The 16,445-nt window shown below is 44.0% G+C and overlaps 1 protein-coding gene across 4 annotated transcripts in view; it reads left to right on the forward strand.

Annotated features, from left to right (window-relative positions):
- DZIP1 (DAZ interacting zinc finger protein 1) overlaps positions 1-16,445 on the forward strand; it is a 54,316-nt gene that overhangs the window by 22,854 nt on the left and 15,017 nt on the right. For 3 of the 4 annotated variants that reach the window (XM_041731100.1, XM_041731101.1, XM_041731103.1), the window contains 4 exons: positions 7,006-7,146; positions 7,612-7,660; positions 8,797-8,853; positions 11,168-11,224. In XM_041731100.1, the coding sequence (XP_041587034.1) occupies positions 7,006-7,146; positions 7,612-7,660; positions 8,797-8,853; positions 11,168-11,224 (304 nt within the window). The remainder of the gene's footprint in view (positions 1-7,005; positions 7,147-7,611; positions 7,661-8,796; positions 8,854-11,167; positions 11,225-16,445) is intronic. The other variant, XM_041731102.1, reaches the window with a different exon arrangement.

The following is a 16,445-nucleotide window of genomic DNA, read 5'->3' on the forward strand; positions in this document are numbered from 1 at the left end:
AGCTGAAGGCAGACGCTTAACAAACTGAGCCACCCAGGAGCCCCAGAAGAATATATATATTTTTTTCTCTACGACAAAGATATTATTTGTCCACTTAACAAAATGTGTGGAGACAAGTGTGACAAAAATTAAAATTACTTATAATTTGATAACCAGGGATCCCTGGGTGGCTCAGCGGTTTAGTGCCTGCCTTCGGCCCAGGGTGTAATCCTAGAGTCCCGGGTTCGAGTCCCACATTGGGCTTCCTGCATGGAGCCTGCTTCTCCCTCTGCCTGTGTCTCTGCCTCTCTCTCTCTCTCTCTCTGTCTCTCATGAATAAATAAATAAAATCTTTAAAAATAATAATGATAATTTGATAACCACTGTTACCACTTCCTTGTAATTTTTTTGGTCTGTTTTTTATGCCATAAATGTTGCATTTCTCCAGTATGGAAATCCATACATGTAGTCCTACAAATTTTGAATTGTGCTTTATAACTGTATATGCTTTTAGCTTAACATGTCATAAACATTCTCCTGTGTTAAAATATTCTTCAAAATCATGATTTTTTAACAGCTGTAGAATGATCTTATGGATGTTTCATAAGTTATGTAGTGATACCTTCATCGTCAAACATCTCGTTTCTAACTTTTTCACACAGCAGGGTGGTGGTCTAAACAGTCTTTAAGAAAGGCAAAGATTGCTCATGTTAAAATCACTTTAATGAGGGACGCCTGGGTGGCTCAGCGGTTAAGCATCTGCCTTTGGCTCAGGGCGTGATCCTGGGTCCCGGGATCCAGTCCGGCACCAGGCTACCTGTAAGAAGCCTGCTTCTCCCTCTCCCTGTGTCTCTGCCTCTCTTTATGTGTCTCTAGTGAATAAATAAATAAGATCTTTTAAAAAATCATTTTAATGAAAACAACTTGATGATAATTTGGCTTTTCAGCTGAGTGCATCGCAGATTTAAGTGCATCACAAATTTAAGTGTGAAAAAATGCTATCATGCTGGTGTAGGAAAGCTCAAGTACTTTTTTATGTGATTTTAAGAGAGGAAAACTTCTGTTTCTTTTTTCACTTTGTATATATTTTGTAGCTCTTTGTTGTCCCCTGTATTTGAGCCCTTCCCGCTGCTATAAAAACATATGGTAGCTGACAAACAACAGTGCATTTCTCAGAGTCTGGAGCTCCAGGGATGGAACAGAAAGTGTATACAGTGAGGTGGTGGCTGTGTGTGGGTGTAAGGCCCATGTTGATTTCTGCAGCTTTAACCACCCTCTGAGCTGCAGAGGAGATAGCCAGCTTTGTACCTGATATCTCCATGAGCTTCCTGAGTGTAACATATCTCAGATGATGTGTCTCCCCTTTGTTCAGTGGCATCCTGGTCAGAGAGTGAGATGCACGCTTTAGCCCTATCTCTCCCTCAAGAATCAGTCCCCGCCATCAGCAGGGCCCTACACGTGTCTCACATCCATATCCCTCTGCACATTTCCATTGTGCCTCCCTTCCCCGCTGAACCCCCACTGTTTCTAAAGGACCTCGTAACCCGTCTCTCGGTTCCAACCTACCCCTTTCCTAATTTGCTCTCCAAAGAGCAGATGAGACCATCTGGCTGTTGGCCACCACTGCAGCCTCATCCCAATCCTCTCTCAGAACCAACTCTTTCTGACTACAGTAACCTTCTAGTCACTTAGAGAACATGCCAGCCTCTTTCTCTTCCCACACAGAGTTTTTGCTGCTGGGGTGTCCTTCCATTTGCTCTTTGCGTGGCTGGCTCCTTCCCCTCTGTATTAGCGTTCTGTGCCGTGTAGCAGATTACCAGCAATTTGTCATACCACGGCACCCATGGGTTAGGAGGGCAGGCACAGCCTGGCTGGGTTCCGTGCTCAGCATCTCACAGCTGCATTCAGGGTGTCAAATGGGCTGTGTTCTCATCTGGGGTCCGCCGTGTTCAGGTTATTGGCAATATGTGGTTCCTTAGGGTTCACTGTAGGATCAGGACCCTCAGCTCCACAACTCACTATTCGGCTATTGACTTCTTTAAGCCTGCAGGGGAGAGGCTGGCCTGAATAATATAGGCCCATGCAGGATGTTCTTTCCTTTCCTTGATTCAGCGTCAGCAACTTAGTGACTTTAATTGCAATCTGTCAGGTCCTTTCACACTTGCTGTATTGTGTTAGTTAGAAGCACATCTTAGGGGGCACCTGGGTGGCTCTCAGTTGGTTGAGCGTCTGCTTTCAGCTCTGATCTCAGGCTCCTGGCTCAGCAGGGAGTTTGCTTCTCCCTCTCCCTCTGCCCCTCCCCCTGCTTGTGCTCTCTCTCTTTCTCTCAGATAAATAAATAAAATCTTAAAAAAACAAAACAGAAGAGGCACATCTTAGATTCCACCCAATCCATGCCTTACTCTGCTCATGCTGCTGTAACAAAGTACCATAGACTGGGTGGCTTTAAACAACAGACATTTATTTCTCACAGTTCCAGAGGCTGGGACGTGGCAGGGTCAAGGGTGCCGCCCAATTCACTCCCTGCTAAGAGCCCTGTCGCCGATGGCTGCCTTCTCTCTGTGTCTTCGCAGGGCAGGGAGAGAAGGAAAGAGAGCTCTTCTGGTTTCTTATAAGAGCACTAATCCCATCATGAGGACCCTACCCTAATTCATCCAAACCTAATCACCTCCCAAAAGCCCCACCTCCTAATACCATCACATGGGGGATTAGGGCTTCAACATATGAATTTGGTGGAGAGGTGCACAAACGCTCAGTTCATAACCCCGCCAATGGAACGGGATTAATCAGGGCGGTGCTCTGGGGGTGCATACTTGAGGGCCCTGTAGAACTCTGCTGCCACGGCCCCCTCTGGCCTTGGCCTCCAAGTCACCTGACACCATCTAAGCAGGTAGCCCCCTCCTCTCACAGTTCCCACCACTTCACATGTGTAACTCCGATCACTGTCTCCAGTAGTCACATTCATTCACTCGTGGATGGTGTGTCTCTCCAAGCGGATCGGATCGCTAGCCCCATGTGGGAGGGCCTATGTCTGTTTAGGGCTTTGTCGCATTCCCAGTGTCGACTAAAGTACCTAAAATGTGATTGGTGTTCGCTAAATATTTGCGGAATGAATGTGGAAAGGGGATCGTTCAACCTTGTCTTTACGGATGAAGAAACGCTGATTTGTTGGGTTTAGAAAGACTCATCTGTTGGTTTGAGCACGGTATTTGAACACCGGCCCTCTGAAACTCAGGGTCTTGCTTGTCAGCCTTGTTGCCTTGCCTATTTGTCATGCTTTAGGCACTGAGCCAGCTCCGGAGGAGAATAGGCAATGACAATGTAGCGCAATTGCTTTTCCGGGAAAACGTTCAGGCTTCCCTTCGAGACCAAGGTGGAAGTTCCTCACCAAAGACACACTTCAGAATGACCAGAGGCTCTTTCCCAAAATATGTATGCGCAGCTCCACTGCCTGAGATTCTGGTTCATCCTGGGGTATTGTGGGGTGGAAGCACCCAAACCCCAGATGATTTCTGCTTTGGATCTGTGGTTCGAACCACTGCTCTTAGAATTTGAAGTTCTACTCTTATCCTTTGAGGCATTTTATGGTCTTGGTATCTAGGGACAGAATTTGGGCTTCCTTACCAATGGGGATGACATTTAGTCCTTGCTTTAAAACCTTTCTTGTTCCAGGCAGGTGTAGGAACTGTCAGTTCAGTGGCTGTCTGGCAGGAATAGAATGCGATTTACAGATTTGTACATGTGGCCACTGCAAGTTATGATAGAAAGAATGCCTGATGGTGGTTTTGGAGGAAGGAGGAGAGGCCTTCCCCGACTCTGAGTGAGGAGCATCACCCCATGTATTGGGGGTGTGGGGTTTTTGTGCCACCGCTAGGCTATGCTGCTCCACTGTCATTCGGTTTTGCTAGTTCAGAAGCTGCTTTCTTCTTCCTTAATTTCTCTCAAACCCTAACAGAGGGAAAGATTCAATCAGGTTTAGTAATCTCTGCCTGAGACCTAACTATTAATTATTCCACATGATTGCTGCCTACTGGTCCTACAATGCACATATTGTGTTTCTCTGTTTAAGGGAAGTTGTGATTGCCAAGTTTTTATTGCTTTACCTGGGTTCTTGGCAGTCTTTTTTTTCTTCTTCTTTTTTTTTTAAATATCATCAGTAGGAGTTCAAAGGGAGTCACAGATAAATGATGGCATGCCCTTTTGACCTGACCGAAGACTCCATGGAACTTGGGAGGTTGTACGGTGGTCACATACAAAGGGAAATGATGGGGTTCTGTGCTCTGAAAGAGAGAAAAAACATAGTACTTGAAATGACAGGAGGTCACAAGAATGGGCTCGAGGGCCACAGACTTTCAGAAATAATTTCTGGCTTTTTCTTGCTTAAACTATCATGTTCCTCACTCAGCGAACTCTTTCCTGTGCTTTTCTGGTCACTTCTCAATCCCAGTACCCAAGTGTTAACCTCCCTCAGTTTTTCCTGTGTCCTCTTGTCCTCTTTCTTCTGGGGAGTCTGGATTGATGCCACATATTGCTGATCCCAAACCTCTGCCTGGAACCCTGGGCATTTTCACTGGCTTTTCCTTTGATTTTCCAGCTCTGTTTCCCAACCTGCTTTGGGGCATTCTTTCCATGGTCCACAAAAATGTAGGGAAGGTTCTTGATAGTGTTCTCCTGGAGGAGATTATTAGCATCCCCTAGAATATGAAAGGCTCTTTTTAAGCTTCACTCAGGGAACCTTTTCTTTAAAAAAAATTTTTATTTATTTATTTATTTGAGAGCAAGAGAACACGAGCAGGGAGTAGAGGCAGAGGGAGAGGGAGCTGCAGACTCCTTGCTGAACAGAGAGCCTAATGTGGAGCTCGAACCCAGGACCCCAAGATCATGACCTGAGCCGAAGACAGATGCTTAATGGACTGGGCCACCTGGTGGCCCCAGGAAAACTTTTCAACCTGGCTCAACCCAGTGCTTGTCTAGCCTCCTGCGTGCACAGAGCACAGGAGTGGGAAGACCCTGCACTGTATTGATTAAGAGTCTTAACTTTTTGTTGCCGTTTTGTTTAAAATGTAAATAGGTTTGTTTGTGTTTTTTTTTAGGTTCATAGCAACACTGAGCAGAAAGTGCAGAGAGTTCCCTTATACTCCCTGTTCGCTCTATACACACAGCCTAGCCCATTATCAACATCCTGCACCATAGTGGTACATTTGTTGCATTTGCTAGGCCTACATAACACATCATGGTCCCCCAAAGTCCATACTTTACGTTAGGGTTTACTCTTGGTATTGTACAGTCTCTAGATTTTGACAAATGTAAAGAGACCATTTAGAACATGTAGAATGGTGTAGCCCCCACTATAGCATCAACAGAATACTTTCACTGCCCGAAAAATCCTCTGCACTCTGCCAATTCATCCCACCCTCAATCCCTGATTTTTTCACTGTCTCCATAGTTTTGCCATTTCGAGAATGTGCTATAATTGGAATCATAGGATATAGCCTTTTCAGGTTGGCTTCTTTCACTCAGCAACATGTGTTAAAGATTCCTCTAAGTGTTTTCATGGCTTCGTAGCTCATTTCTTTTTAGCACTGAATAGTATTCCATTGTTGGATGGACCACAGTTTATCCCTTTACCTACTGAAGGATGTCCCGGTTGCTTCCAAGTTTCAAATAGAGTTGCTGTAAATGTGGGTAGGATTTTATGTGGATGTAAGTTTTCAGCTCCTTTGGGTAAATGCCCGGGACTCTTACTGCTGGATCATAGGGTAAGGGTATGTTTCATTTTGTAAGAACTGCCTGTCTTCCAAAGTGACTGTACTATTTTGCATTCCCACCAGTGATGGATGAGTTTTTGCTGCTCTCCATCCACACCAGCATCTGGTGTTGTCAGTGCCCTGGATTTTGGCCACTCTAACAGATATGTTGTATTACTTTTTGATTTGGTGATTTTTTTTAAAGATTTCTATTTATTTATTTGAGAGAGAGAGCACATGTGTATGTAAGAGAGCACTAGCAGGTGGAGCGACAGAGAGAGAGGGAGAAGCAGACTTCCTGCTGAACAGGGAACTGGACATGGGGCTCAATCCTAGGATCCTGGGATCATGACCTGAGCCGGACACTTAACTGACTTAGCCACCCAGACGCCCCTTTGGTGATTTATTTCTTAAGAAATAAATTTCTTTTAGCCTGGGACAGGCTACTTGATTGTTTTCAAATACTGTTTACTAAGATGCTTCATGATTTAGTCACTAAATCTGAGAGCAGTAACTTTGCAGCCAGATAATGAAAGTTCGAGTCTGGGCTCATTCCCTCCCTCTGAGTTCAAGACCATCTACTTTACCTCTCAAGACCTGAGATCCCCCCTCCATACATGGGAAACATGCATCCATAAGGTTGTGGTGTGGATACAACAAGATGAAGTGCTTGGTGAGTGAGTGTTACAAAACACCAAACAAGTTGGGAAGTGCTGCTTCTGGAGCTCTCCGCATCCCTGGAGGCACACTCGCCACCCCCTTGGCTTGGTTTGCACTTCACCTCCCTTTCCAGGCTGCAGGCCCGGAATGTCCTTGCTCCAGTGACCAAGGTGTCTCTCCCCTCTGCCTAAGCGGCTGGTGAAATTGTTCTAAGAATCTTTGCCTAAATGATTGAAAACACATTCTTCTAGGATTTTTTTGATGTCCAGTATATGATCTTCCCTGACATGAAGTCTCTGAAGATGAATCTATGAACCTTTAGATCTTTCTGTTCTTTGCGTCCATCCCTCCCTCTTCCCTTTCTTCCACCATCCTTTCTCCATAAATATTTATTGTGAACCTACCAAGGGCCAGAGGTTGTGCTTGGTCACCGGACCTACAGACCTGCATAGCCTATGCCTTGGTACGCAGCAACCAAAGATGTATTTGGTGACTTGATGGGCATAGATAACCTAAAGCCAGCAAAGATCACAGGGTGTGTAGGTACAGATGGCAGGATGGAGACATTTTAACATGCTGTTTGCAGACAGGCGCCTTAATTTTTTTTTTTTCTTTCTAGCTCTTGTCACACATAGAGAAACTTCGAAACTCCATGATAGATGATCTAAACGCAAGTAACACCTTCTATAAGAAAAGGATAGAGGAGCTAGGCCAGAGACTCCAGGAGCAGAATGAACTGATTATCATGCAGAAACAACAGGTATTTTGGGCTGTGTATTGGCACTGGTTTTCTTCAAGCAGGGCAATTTACCTCAGAACGTTCTGTTTTATTTTGGAGCATTCATAAGTTGGATAAGACAAAGGAGGTAAAATAGCTTCTTCCCTGTGATTGTTTGTAAAAGTCAATCCAATAAGATAATTTTTTCAAGGTATTTAAAATAAAAACTGTAAAGAGCAAGCAAATGTATTTGATTAGAATTTAGAATAAATTTGAAGGTAGAGAAGAATTTGTCTTTGTGCTTACTTTGAGAAGCAGCCCAATCCAAATGCCACTTTTATAAAATGTTTGCCTTCATATCTTTAAAGTCCATCTGTCCTCATGAAGTGGAGGACTTCATGAAAAGTTTAATTTACTAAATACAGCATCTGTCCATTATCCAGTATGTCCCTATTTGGCTTCAAACTTGCATCATTAAAAAAAAAAACAAAAACTTTTTCTTTGCAGATTAAAGAATTTACCAGTAAACCATTAAACAGTGTCAGTGAACCCAAAGGTAGGTAGACCAGGAACCCAGGGCTGGAGGTGAGGTGGGGCTCCCGGTGGCTTCCAGGCACTAACATGGCATTCCTGTGGTGATTTCAATTTGAGTGATCTGTTACCACAATCCAGAAAGTTGAAGAATTTTAAATACCTAGACTATCATTGAATGGTCTTAACATATTTTTTTTTATCAGAATATCGTTAGGTGTGGTTACATGCTTAGTAACCATACCTCTGGGCTGATACGCGACACGTTGGAGTTAGAGTTAAACGCACCAGGTCTAGAGACAGACTGGGCTCAACTCCCGTGCCTGGCACTGTGTAGTTCTGTGAATGCCTCCCTTTCCGCAGCTCTAGGGGTGGGGCATTAAGAGGCTTCTTATGAGGATTAAATGGGGGGAACATATATAAAATACACCTGTTAAGCACACACTGGTGTGAGCTGTCGTGAATGACCCCAACGTCAGTTACTCTAAAGTACGTGCTGCGTCATTGTCAGCTATGGCATTTGGGGGTTAAGGGTTTGTTCTAAGTGTAGCAGAGGCAGACAGAGACTGACTGTAGCGGCGATATAGCCGCCTACCTCCTGCTCACTCCGGAATGAGTCTAGAAGGGAGACTGGAGTCGGTAGTGCCATCAGGGTCTCCCGATAAAGAATAAAGTTTTCCTTTGCCTGCACTCCTTTCAAATAACCCATGTATTGGTTCCTGCTCATCTCAGGTCATTGAAGGATACTTGTCTACTTGAGGGGCAACCAACTGGGGGTTGGTAATGGGTGCATGAGCTGCATTTCCTCCTTGTTTCTAGGAGCCCCCGGGAGGCTCAGTGACCTACATACGGGTTCCTTCGTGTTTTGAGATAAAGGTTTGGGGAGGGCCATGGTTCCCTGCAACTCCTCTTCCAAACAGTGAGAGTTCAGGTAGTTAGCAATACATGTATAATTACTTAGCATAAATATTTGACTGATAATTTTAGGAAAAAGTTTTGTAAGGATTTATGTTTAATGTCTTTACTCCGTTGGGTGAGTCACCATATATTGGTGAATTTTATTTTATTTTTTCTAAGGGAAGAGATTAGGATAGCGCTGGCAAAATGTAACCCATTAGCTGATGATTTTTGTCATTAATTAATTAATTTTTTTTATTTCAGGGAATCCTTTAACCTGGCAAACTTCTGAATCTAAGCAAACTGCCCCAGCTCTACCTAGTAAGTGTCTATAATAGGCTCAGGATCCTAAAGATATTTTTAAAGTGCTAAACCAAGATACAACTTATTTGTAGAGGCTTTCCTTTGAAAACCAATGTGTTTGGAGATTACATATGATCTATTTTGATTCTTGGCTTTGACCTAGCTCCAAAACCCAAGTTTGTAAATATCCATGTGATTTTGTGGTGACTTGGGTTAGCCATACCTATTATTTCTCAGTTCACCTAATCAAGGGACAGCTATAAATTCTTGGCTTTGCCTCAGTTTGTACTTGGGGGTTTCCCAAAGCAATACACCATGTGACGATGTGACTGGTGGCTGCCTCATTTTGGCATCACTGAGACTCAGAGATGACCTAATGTTCTGTCAGCCTCTCACTTGAGGTGGGCTCAGCATGTCTGTCCCTTGGAGCCGTCAGGATTTGGCTATGATCCACAAAGACATAATTCGTGCAGTGTAGAAACGGGCAGATTGTTTTCCTAATAATAAGTAGCTGAAATATTTTTTATTATTTTACTATTCCACTCGGGAAAGTGTAAGAGTGAAGGAAGCTAGGGAGCAGACAGTCCTGGGCAAGAGAGGACATATGTGTGAACACGGATCTGAGTACCAGGGAAGGGTCCAGGCCGAGGCTGGGCCCCGAGTACCACTCATACTGGCCCAGGACTGTAGTGAGGAAAGGGCACTGAGGAGCCGGTTTAGGAATTTGGCTCAATTGACTGGAAAATGCTAATGGTTTTATTCTCTCAGTCTTCTCAGGTGCTTTTGGAAGCCTCTTTTGTTTTTTAAAGATTTATTTATTTAGAGGGAGAGAGTGGGGGAGGGGGACAGAGATAGGAAGAGAGAATCTTCAAGCAGACTCCCTGCTGAGCGAGGAGCCTGATGCAGGGCCTATCCTAACACTCTGAGATCATGACCCAAACTGAAATCAAAAGTTAGATGTTTTCCTGACTGAGACACCCAGGCGCCCCATTTCTGGAGGCCTCTTGATTGTTCTGGAAGCTGAAGAGGTTGAGAGGTGCTGCGGAGGGAAGGGCAGTTGGGTCCCAAGAGTAGGGCTGAGGGAATAGAAGCCAGGCTTCTATCTTGTGGGGAAAAAAATACATTTCATACATATTGTTCACACTTTAATTATACTTGGCACAATATTGGAACAATCTTGTGTTCCGATAAAACTTTATTTACAAAGACCAGTGGTGGGCTCACATGTCCCATGGATTATACTCTTGCCAACCTTGATCTAGATTATGTCGGTCACCAGTGGTTTTGGGGGTCTTAGATTTCCAGCATTGTTAGCAATCTGTGCACAGTTAGGAGTTGAACGCTTTCATCAGCAGTCATTGTAAAGACAAAAATGTGTCCCAATGGAGGATGCTGAGGTTTATGGCCATTATTTTTCAGAGTAGGAGTGGAATTAAAGATCTGTCGCTAATAAGGTAGTAAAAGAGAACACTAACAAACAAACACATGGTCCAGAGACGAATCTCAGGTAAGCATTGCCAAATAATGGAAGGAAGGCTATGGAATCTACTTTTCTAAACATTTTAAAGTAGAGAGAATTTAGTCTCACCTGAATCAGACTTTTCTCCAAAGGCTCTAGGGCTGAGTTAATGCCTTCTTGTGGTGTGTTCCAGCCCAGTGGTTGGATTTTTAAAACTGGTTCATTGTACATGAATGTTCATACCAGCATTATTCCTAACAGCTGAAAAGTGAACACGACCCAAATGCCCATCAGTTAATGAATAAGTCTATAAAATGTGGTCTGACTATACAGTGGAATGTTATTTGGCCATAAAACTGTAAGCTACTAACATGCTACATATGATATGGATGAACTTTGAAAACTGTATGCTAAGTGAAAGAAGCCAGGCACAAAGGGCCACAATGTATGAGTCCATTTAAATGAAATGTCCAGAACAGGCAAATCCATTGAGAGAAAGTAGATCAGTGGTCCCCAGGGGCGCCATGGGGAAAAAGATGTGGGGAGTCACGGCTAATGGGCATTTTCATGTATGTGATGAAAATGTTCTAAAATTAGGTAGCAGTTATGGTTGTACAGCACTGATTATCCTAATTGTGTAAGTAGAGTTGTATATTTTATGTGGAATTGTATTCTTTAAAAGGGAAAATTATGTTGTAATAAAATAAAGCTGTTACAGAGAATGGGTTTAGGTTAGCTGGTGGTTGTCGTGTGAAACATTCATTCTTTATGATATCTATGTATCTTGAGTAATTTGCAGAGTAGTTGATTATCATCAGGTTGAGATGCTTTCATTATAGGAGGGTGTGAGATTTTCTCTTTCTGCTGTTTCAGTGAGTGCCTCTGCCACACAGACTCTAGATGCAAAACCGAATCTAACCATGGCACATGGTAAGTTCCAGCTAAGTCTCAGCATTTAATGTGCAGTTTCCGCCCTGAGTCAGAGAACTTATTAACTAAAAGTGCTTCTGTCTGTGGGGGTAATTATGGAAAGCAGAAGGTGTCTTAGTGAATGCCAGGCAGTTAATAAAACTGCCATCTTCATATGTATTATTATGGTAAACTGTGAACATACCTACCAAAGTCATAAAGTAAAAAATGTCTAGGTTGCTGGACTCACCAGCAAAGATGTTAACGTTGAGCAGTACTTGGATTATGTATGGTTTTTGGTGGAAAGTAGTGGGTGTTGGGTAAGAAGGTGATTTTCTACTAGATCAGCCAACCAAACCAGCACATGCCACAGGGCATATGTGACTGTTTTTATAACTTTCAGTACAACAGCAAGTCACCTTTTTTAAACAAACAGTCTCAGCAATTGATTGGAAAAATCTAGAAAAGACATGTGGTGGAAAACAAAGGGAACAGTAGGAACCAGTCCTTGGACCAGGGCGCAAGGGCGATAATTAATTACATGATCCAATGGATGGGGTGAATGTGGGTAGCCATATTTTATTTTTATGCTGTTAGGGCGCTTACAGTTTTTGCATGTATATTTTTAGTACATTGCTTTCCTAGGTCTGCTGGACATTAACTGAATTAGGATGCGAGGGGGCCCCACTTTTCTTTTTCTCTACAAATGCTTCTGGAATGTAAATGATTACTTCATTCCGTTTTGCTCTGTAGCTATTGAGTTAGACTTAATTCCACAGTCAAGTCAGACTTTGTGCATTCAGAAATATTGGGGCTCATATTATCATGGCCTTTTGTAACCATCCTTTTTTGTTCATTGATGGATTCGTGATGGTGTTTATTACCCTTTGCTTTTTTTCCTGAGGTCATCACAGGCAGGTTAATACCGTTGAACATGTGCTCCCACTATGTAACGCGTAAACTCCTCACTTATTGGGCTTTATTATGTACAAGTGTTTAGGACATGTAGGTGTCCTCCCTCTGGGCCAGCAGCACAGGTAAAATGTGTGTGGGTCCTACATAAGTTTGCTTTAATATTGAATCACAAGAAAATGTTCCCTGGCAAGTGCTCTCTGTTCATATTCTTTCTGTCAGGTCTAAAGTCTCTCTCTTGCCTTCTTTTTCAGGGTTTATTTTTCTCATGCATTGCTGGCCACTTCTCTATACTTCAAGGTGTTATAGTTTCTTTTCTTTTTTTGTCTACTTTGTTATCATTAGCCTTTTGTGTGACAGTATAGGAGGACTACATTTCCTTTGCTTCATATTTCTGGCACCCAATAAAGGACTCCTATAGTAGGTATGTTTAGCTGTCTGGAGTTAATTCAAGAGTCCTGACAAATCCATCAGCTCCAAAGCCCTGTGTTCCTTATGGACTTTGCCCTGATTGGAGCTGGGCTGCGTGAACCAGCCATGCCCCCTTGCTGGCATCTGCTGGGATTAAAGTGCTAGTTTTAAATGCCAGCCAGACCTGGCATGAGGCCTGCAGCCTTTGGATTGGGATCTGAGCTGATTTGTGAGCATCTCAATGGGCAGGAGCAAGGAGGAGGCTTGTACAGGGACCCACTGACCTGCCCCCCACCCCCACCCATGGCAGTGTCCCCAACTGTAGGGGGTGGGGAGTGTTAGTCTGTATTGCATAACATTATTTAGCTCAGTTACCTCCCAGTCTTTCCTTTTGTTCCATCTCAGAGCCTGATGAGGCTCTTTACCATGAAAACTGTCTTAGGTTGGGTTCCCAGGAAAATAAGACTGTGAGGTGGAGATTTGCAGGTAGATATTTATTGGGCATGCTCTTAGACAATCCCTGTGAGAGAAGCAGCAGTGGGTGGCAGGGGACGCTGAACCCAGATGCACTGCTGCAGAGGCCTCTGCAGATCTCACTGGGAGCTTTAGAGCTGGGATGGGCTCTTCAGAATTTCCTGGGATTGAATGATCAGTTATAAGATGTGGGTTGTCCCAGAGAGGCAGCAGGGCATAGGCTGCTCCTTTCCACTCAGACAAAGCAAAAAATAGAAGCAAAAGGTAACAGGAAGGTATTAGATGAGGTATTAGATGTGAATGAATGGTGCCCAAGAATTATTGGGCTGAGCATAGGGTATACAGAAGAGATCTGAGGGAAGTAAGGTTGGTTGAGACTCTTTATGGCAGGCAACATGTGCCAGGGTAGCTGTTTGGGCCATTCTTCTGGCCTTACATAGCTGCTGAATGTTCTTGAGGCAGGGCATGGCTGGACGGGAGGACTGGGCTTGGGGAGGCTGAGTCTGACTGGAGTGTATTCAAAGGATTAGAGCTGGAGAGACTGGCTGAGGATTGAGTGGTGGCCTATGTGAGAGTTGCCACCTAGGAATTGGGGTTGAGGTTTTGAAATAGGAGGGAGCAGACATATCAGCAGTTCCGTGGAACTGGTAGAAAAGTGCAGGTGCAAGTGACCAGGCAAGAATGAGGGAAGGGTTAAGAACACAGTGAGCTCACACTGACAGTGCCATTTAGAGTAGTCTGGAAGATATACCCCACAATTGCCACCAGAAGGCACCGTGGTTTTGTGGCCAAGAGTCTGGACTCTGAAGGGAAGCAGACGGTCTGGATTCACAGTTGACTCATGAAGCCATAGGTTTGGGTTTCCTTGTCTGCCAAATGGGAGAACAGTAATGGCTACTATCATGGGCCATGGATGGTAAGGATCAACTGAAGCGAGACCTTTGGAACAGAAACCACTGAGCAAGCACCGGCCAATGTTAGCATCTAGGAGAGGGCTGACAAAGTGTGGCTCGGCCAGCCAGCACCAGAGAGGGCTCGGTACAGACCTGGGAGGTCATTTTCTGGAGGTAATGGTAGGAGACTAACATAAGGGTTTTTCTGGAAGCCTCTGGAGAGTTCAGAGGGGAGAGACTCAAGTCTTCGAGTCCATCAGCTCTCAGCCTAAAGATCTCAACTTAGGACAAGAACGGGGTCACTTGGAGGTTGGACCTGTGGCTTACAAAGCATAAGAACGACAGGCCCTTCACTCCACATTTGGACATCAGTTTGCTAGTTTAGGGAGCTGGGGTCTGGGGTACCTCACTTCCTCAGCCTTCATAGTAAGAGCCTGGGTTCCCCCCTGGCCACAGAACCCCACCATCTTCCCCACAGCAGCTGAGGTCACAATTTTGATGCTTTGTCTTGACTCAAGTGAAATAAATCCTAGTGCTATCCTTATAATGATAACAAATATGCATATGATGGTTTGGGGAGATTTTATAGAGCTTTTCCTCATAACTTTATTTTTGTCATTTTCATAAAGTACAATAAAATATAAACCATGTGGGACACCTGGATGGCTCAGCGGTTGAATGCGTCTGCCTTCGGCCCAGGGCGTGTTCCTGGAGTCCCAGGATCGAGTCCCACATCGGGCTCCCTGCATGGAGCCTGCTTCTCCCTCTGCCTGTCTCTTTCTGTGTCTCTCATGAACAAATAAATCAAAATCTTAAAAAAAAAATGTGACTGTTAAAAAATGGAAATTAGCTATCCTCCTAAAATCCCTCTTTTCAGTGGTTCAAATTAGTAAATAGTCTATTTGTATAATTTTACGTTTTTAATTCTTTATTTTTTTTAAAAAAGTTTATTTATTTGAGAGAGAGTGAGTGTATGTGAGAGAAGGGAGGAGAAGAGGGAGAAGCAGGCTCCCCACAGAGCAGGTACAGGGCTTCATTCCAGGACCCTGGGAGCATGACCTGAGCCGAAGGCAGATGCTGAACTGACCGAGCCACCCAGTTGCCCTAATTCTTTAATTGAGATATAACTGATATACAACATATTAGGTCAGGTGTACAGCATAATGATTACAATACAATAAAATGATTGCAAGTACAATGATACTTGTATATATTGTGAAAGGATCACCATAGAGTCTAGTTAACATCCATCACCACACATAGCTATGGGTTTTTTTTCTTTATATAACTTGAAAATCTTGATGCCAAATAACAAATTTGAAAGCACATTTCTGATGTTCCATAGCTGTGGTGCATGGATGGAATTAAATGCTCTTTGTATGATCATGTTCATGCTTCACAATTAAAGTAGGCTATTGTTTCCTAGTAGGCTGTGTTCTGAATGTTCATTGGAAAGCAGTTTATTTATTTTAAAGATTTTATTTATTTATTCATGAGAAACATGGGGAGAGAGAGAGAGAAAGAGACAGGCAGAGGGAGAAGCAGGCTCCATGCAGGGAGCCCGACGTGGGACTCAATCCCGGGCCTCCAGGATCATGCCCTGGGCTGAAGGCGGCGCTAAACCGCAGAGCCACCCAGGCTGCCCTGGAAAGCAGTTTAAAATGCTTTTCTCCTAGTCAATGTCAGGTAGACTGGGTGGCTAACAAGCTATCAGAGCCTGTTTACATGCACTTAAGTATAACATGCATTTATTTATTTGTGTATACCTATATGTGTTCACATATGTTTGTTGATGCCTAAAGCAGAGTACCAGAAATACCCTTTGGTCAATTAAAAGCTAGAACTTCAGAGTCTCCAAGCTGAAGATGAGTGAAGCATGCACTTCCTCAGCTAGACTTCTGGTTGCATTTTATCCCACGTCTAAAGCCTGTCTGCTAGTTGAAACCTGATCTTCCCCAGGAAGGAACTTTCCCTCTGTTGATAGGGTGGCGAATGGCTTTATCCATGCTCTCCGTGCATTTGCCTGTGCACAGTCACATTACCTGGGAAATCACCCAGAGGCCTCGCCTCCCCGGGCATTGTTCTGGGATGGGATTGGGGACAGCCTATCTTCATGTGTCATCTGTCCGCGGCCTCGCCCTGGTGGCTCTCCAGGAGCAGAAGTTGGTGTTGAACTGTGGTTTAGGGATGCAGAGGTCTATAAGAATAGGGTCCTAGTCCTGCTACTGACCCTGGGGCCACATGTCCTTCACCATCCTCCTGGCCCTCCCACCTGAAGAGCCTGGGGCTAGCAAGAAGGGGGAATCCTAGGGCCTCGGGCATTTTGTAATGTTTTTACCCTTGGGAGTTGAAATAGTTTCATTAATTTTCTCTCTAGCCACCTGATCAAAATATTTTATAAGGAAAGTATTTTGGGGGATAAGTGAAGAAGATCTTTTGTAGTTGTGTCCTTGTGCCTCGAAATCCCATCAGGCACGAGGTTGCTGAGTGACAAACTGGATGCCATCATTTGAAAATATCATTTCCTGAGAGGGGAGCTAACGGAAAATACA

Source organism: Vulpes lagopus, chromosome 16, assembly GCF_018345385.1.
Source record: "Vulpes lagopus strain Blue_001 chromosome 16, ASM1834538v1, whole genome shotgun sequence".
Classification (NCBI taxonomy): Eukaryota; Metazoa; Chordata; class Mammalia; order Carnivora; family Canidae; genus Vulpes; species Vulpes lagopus.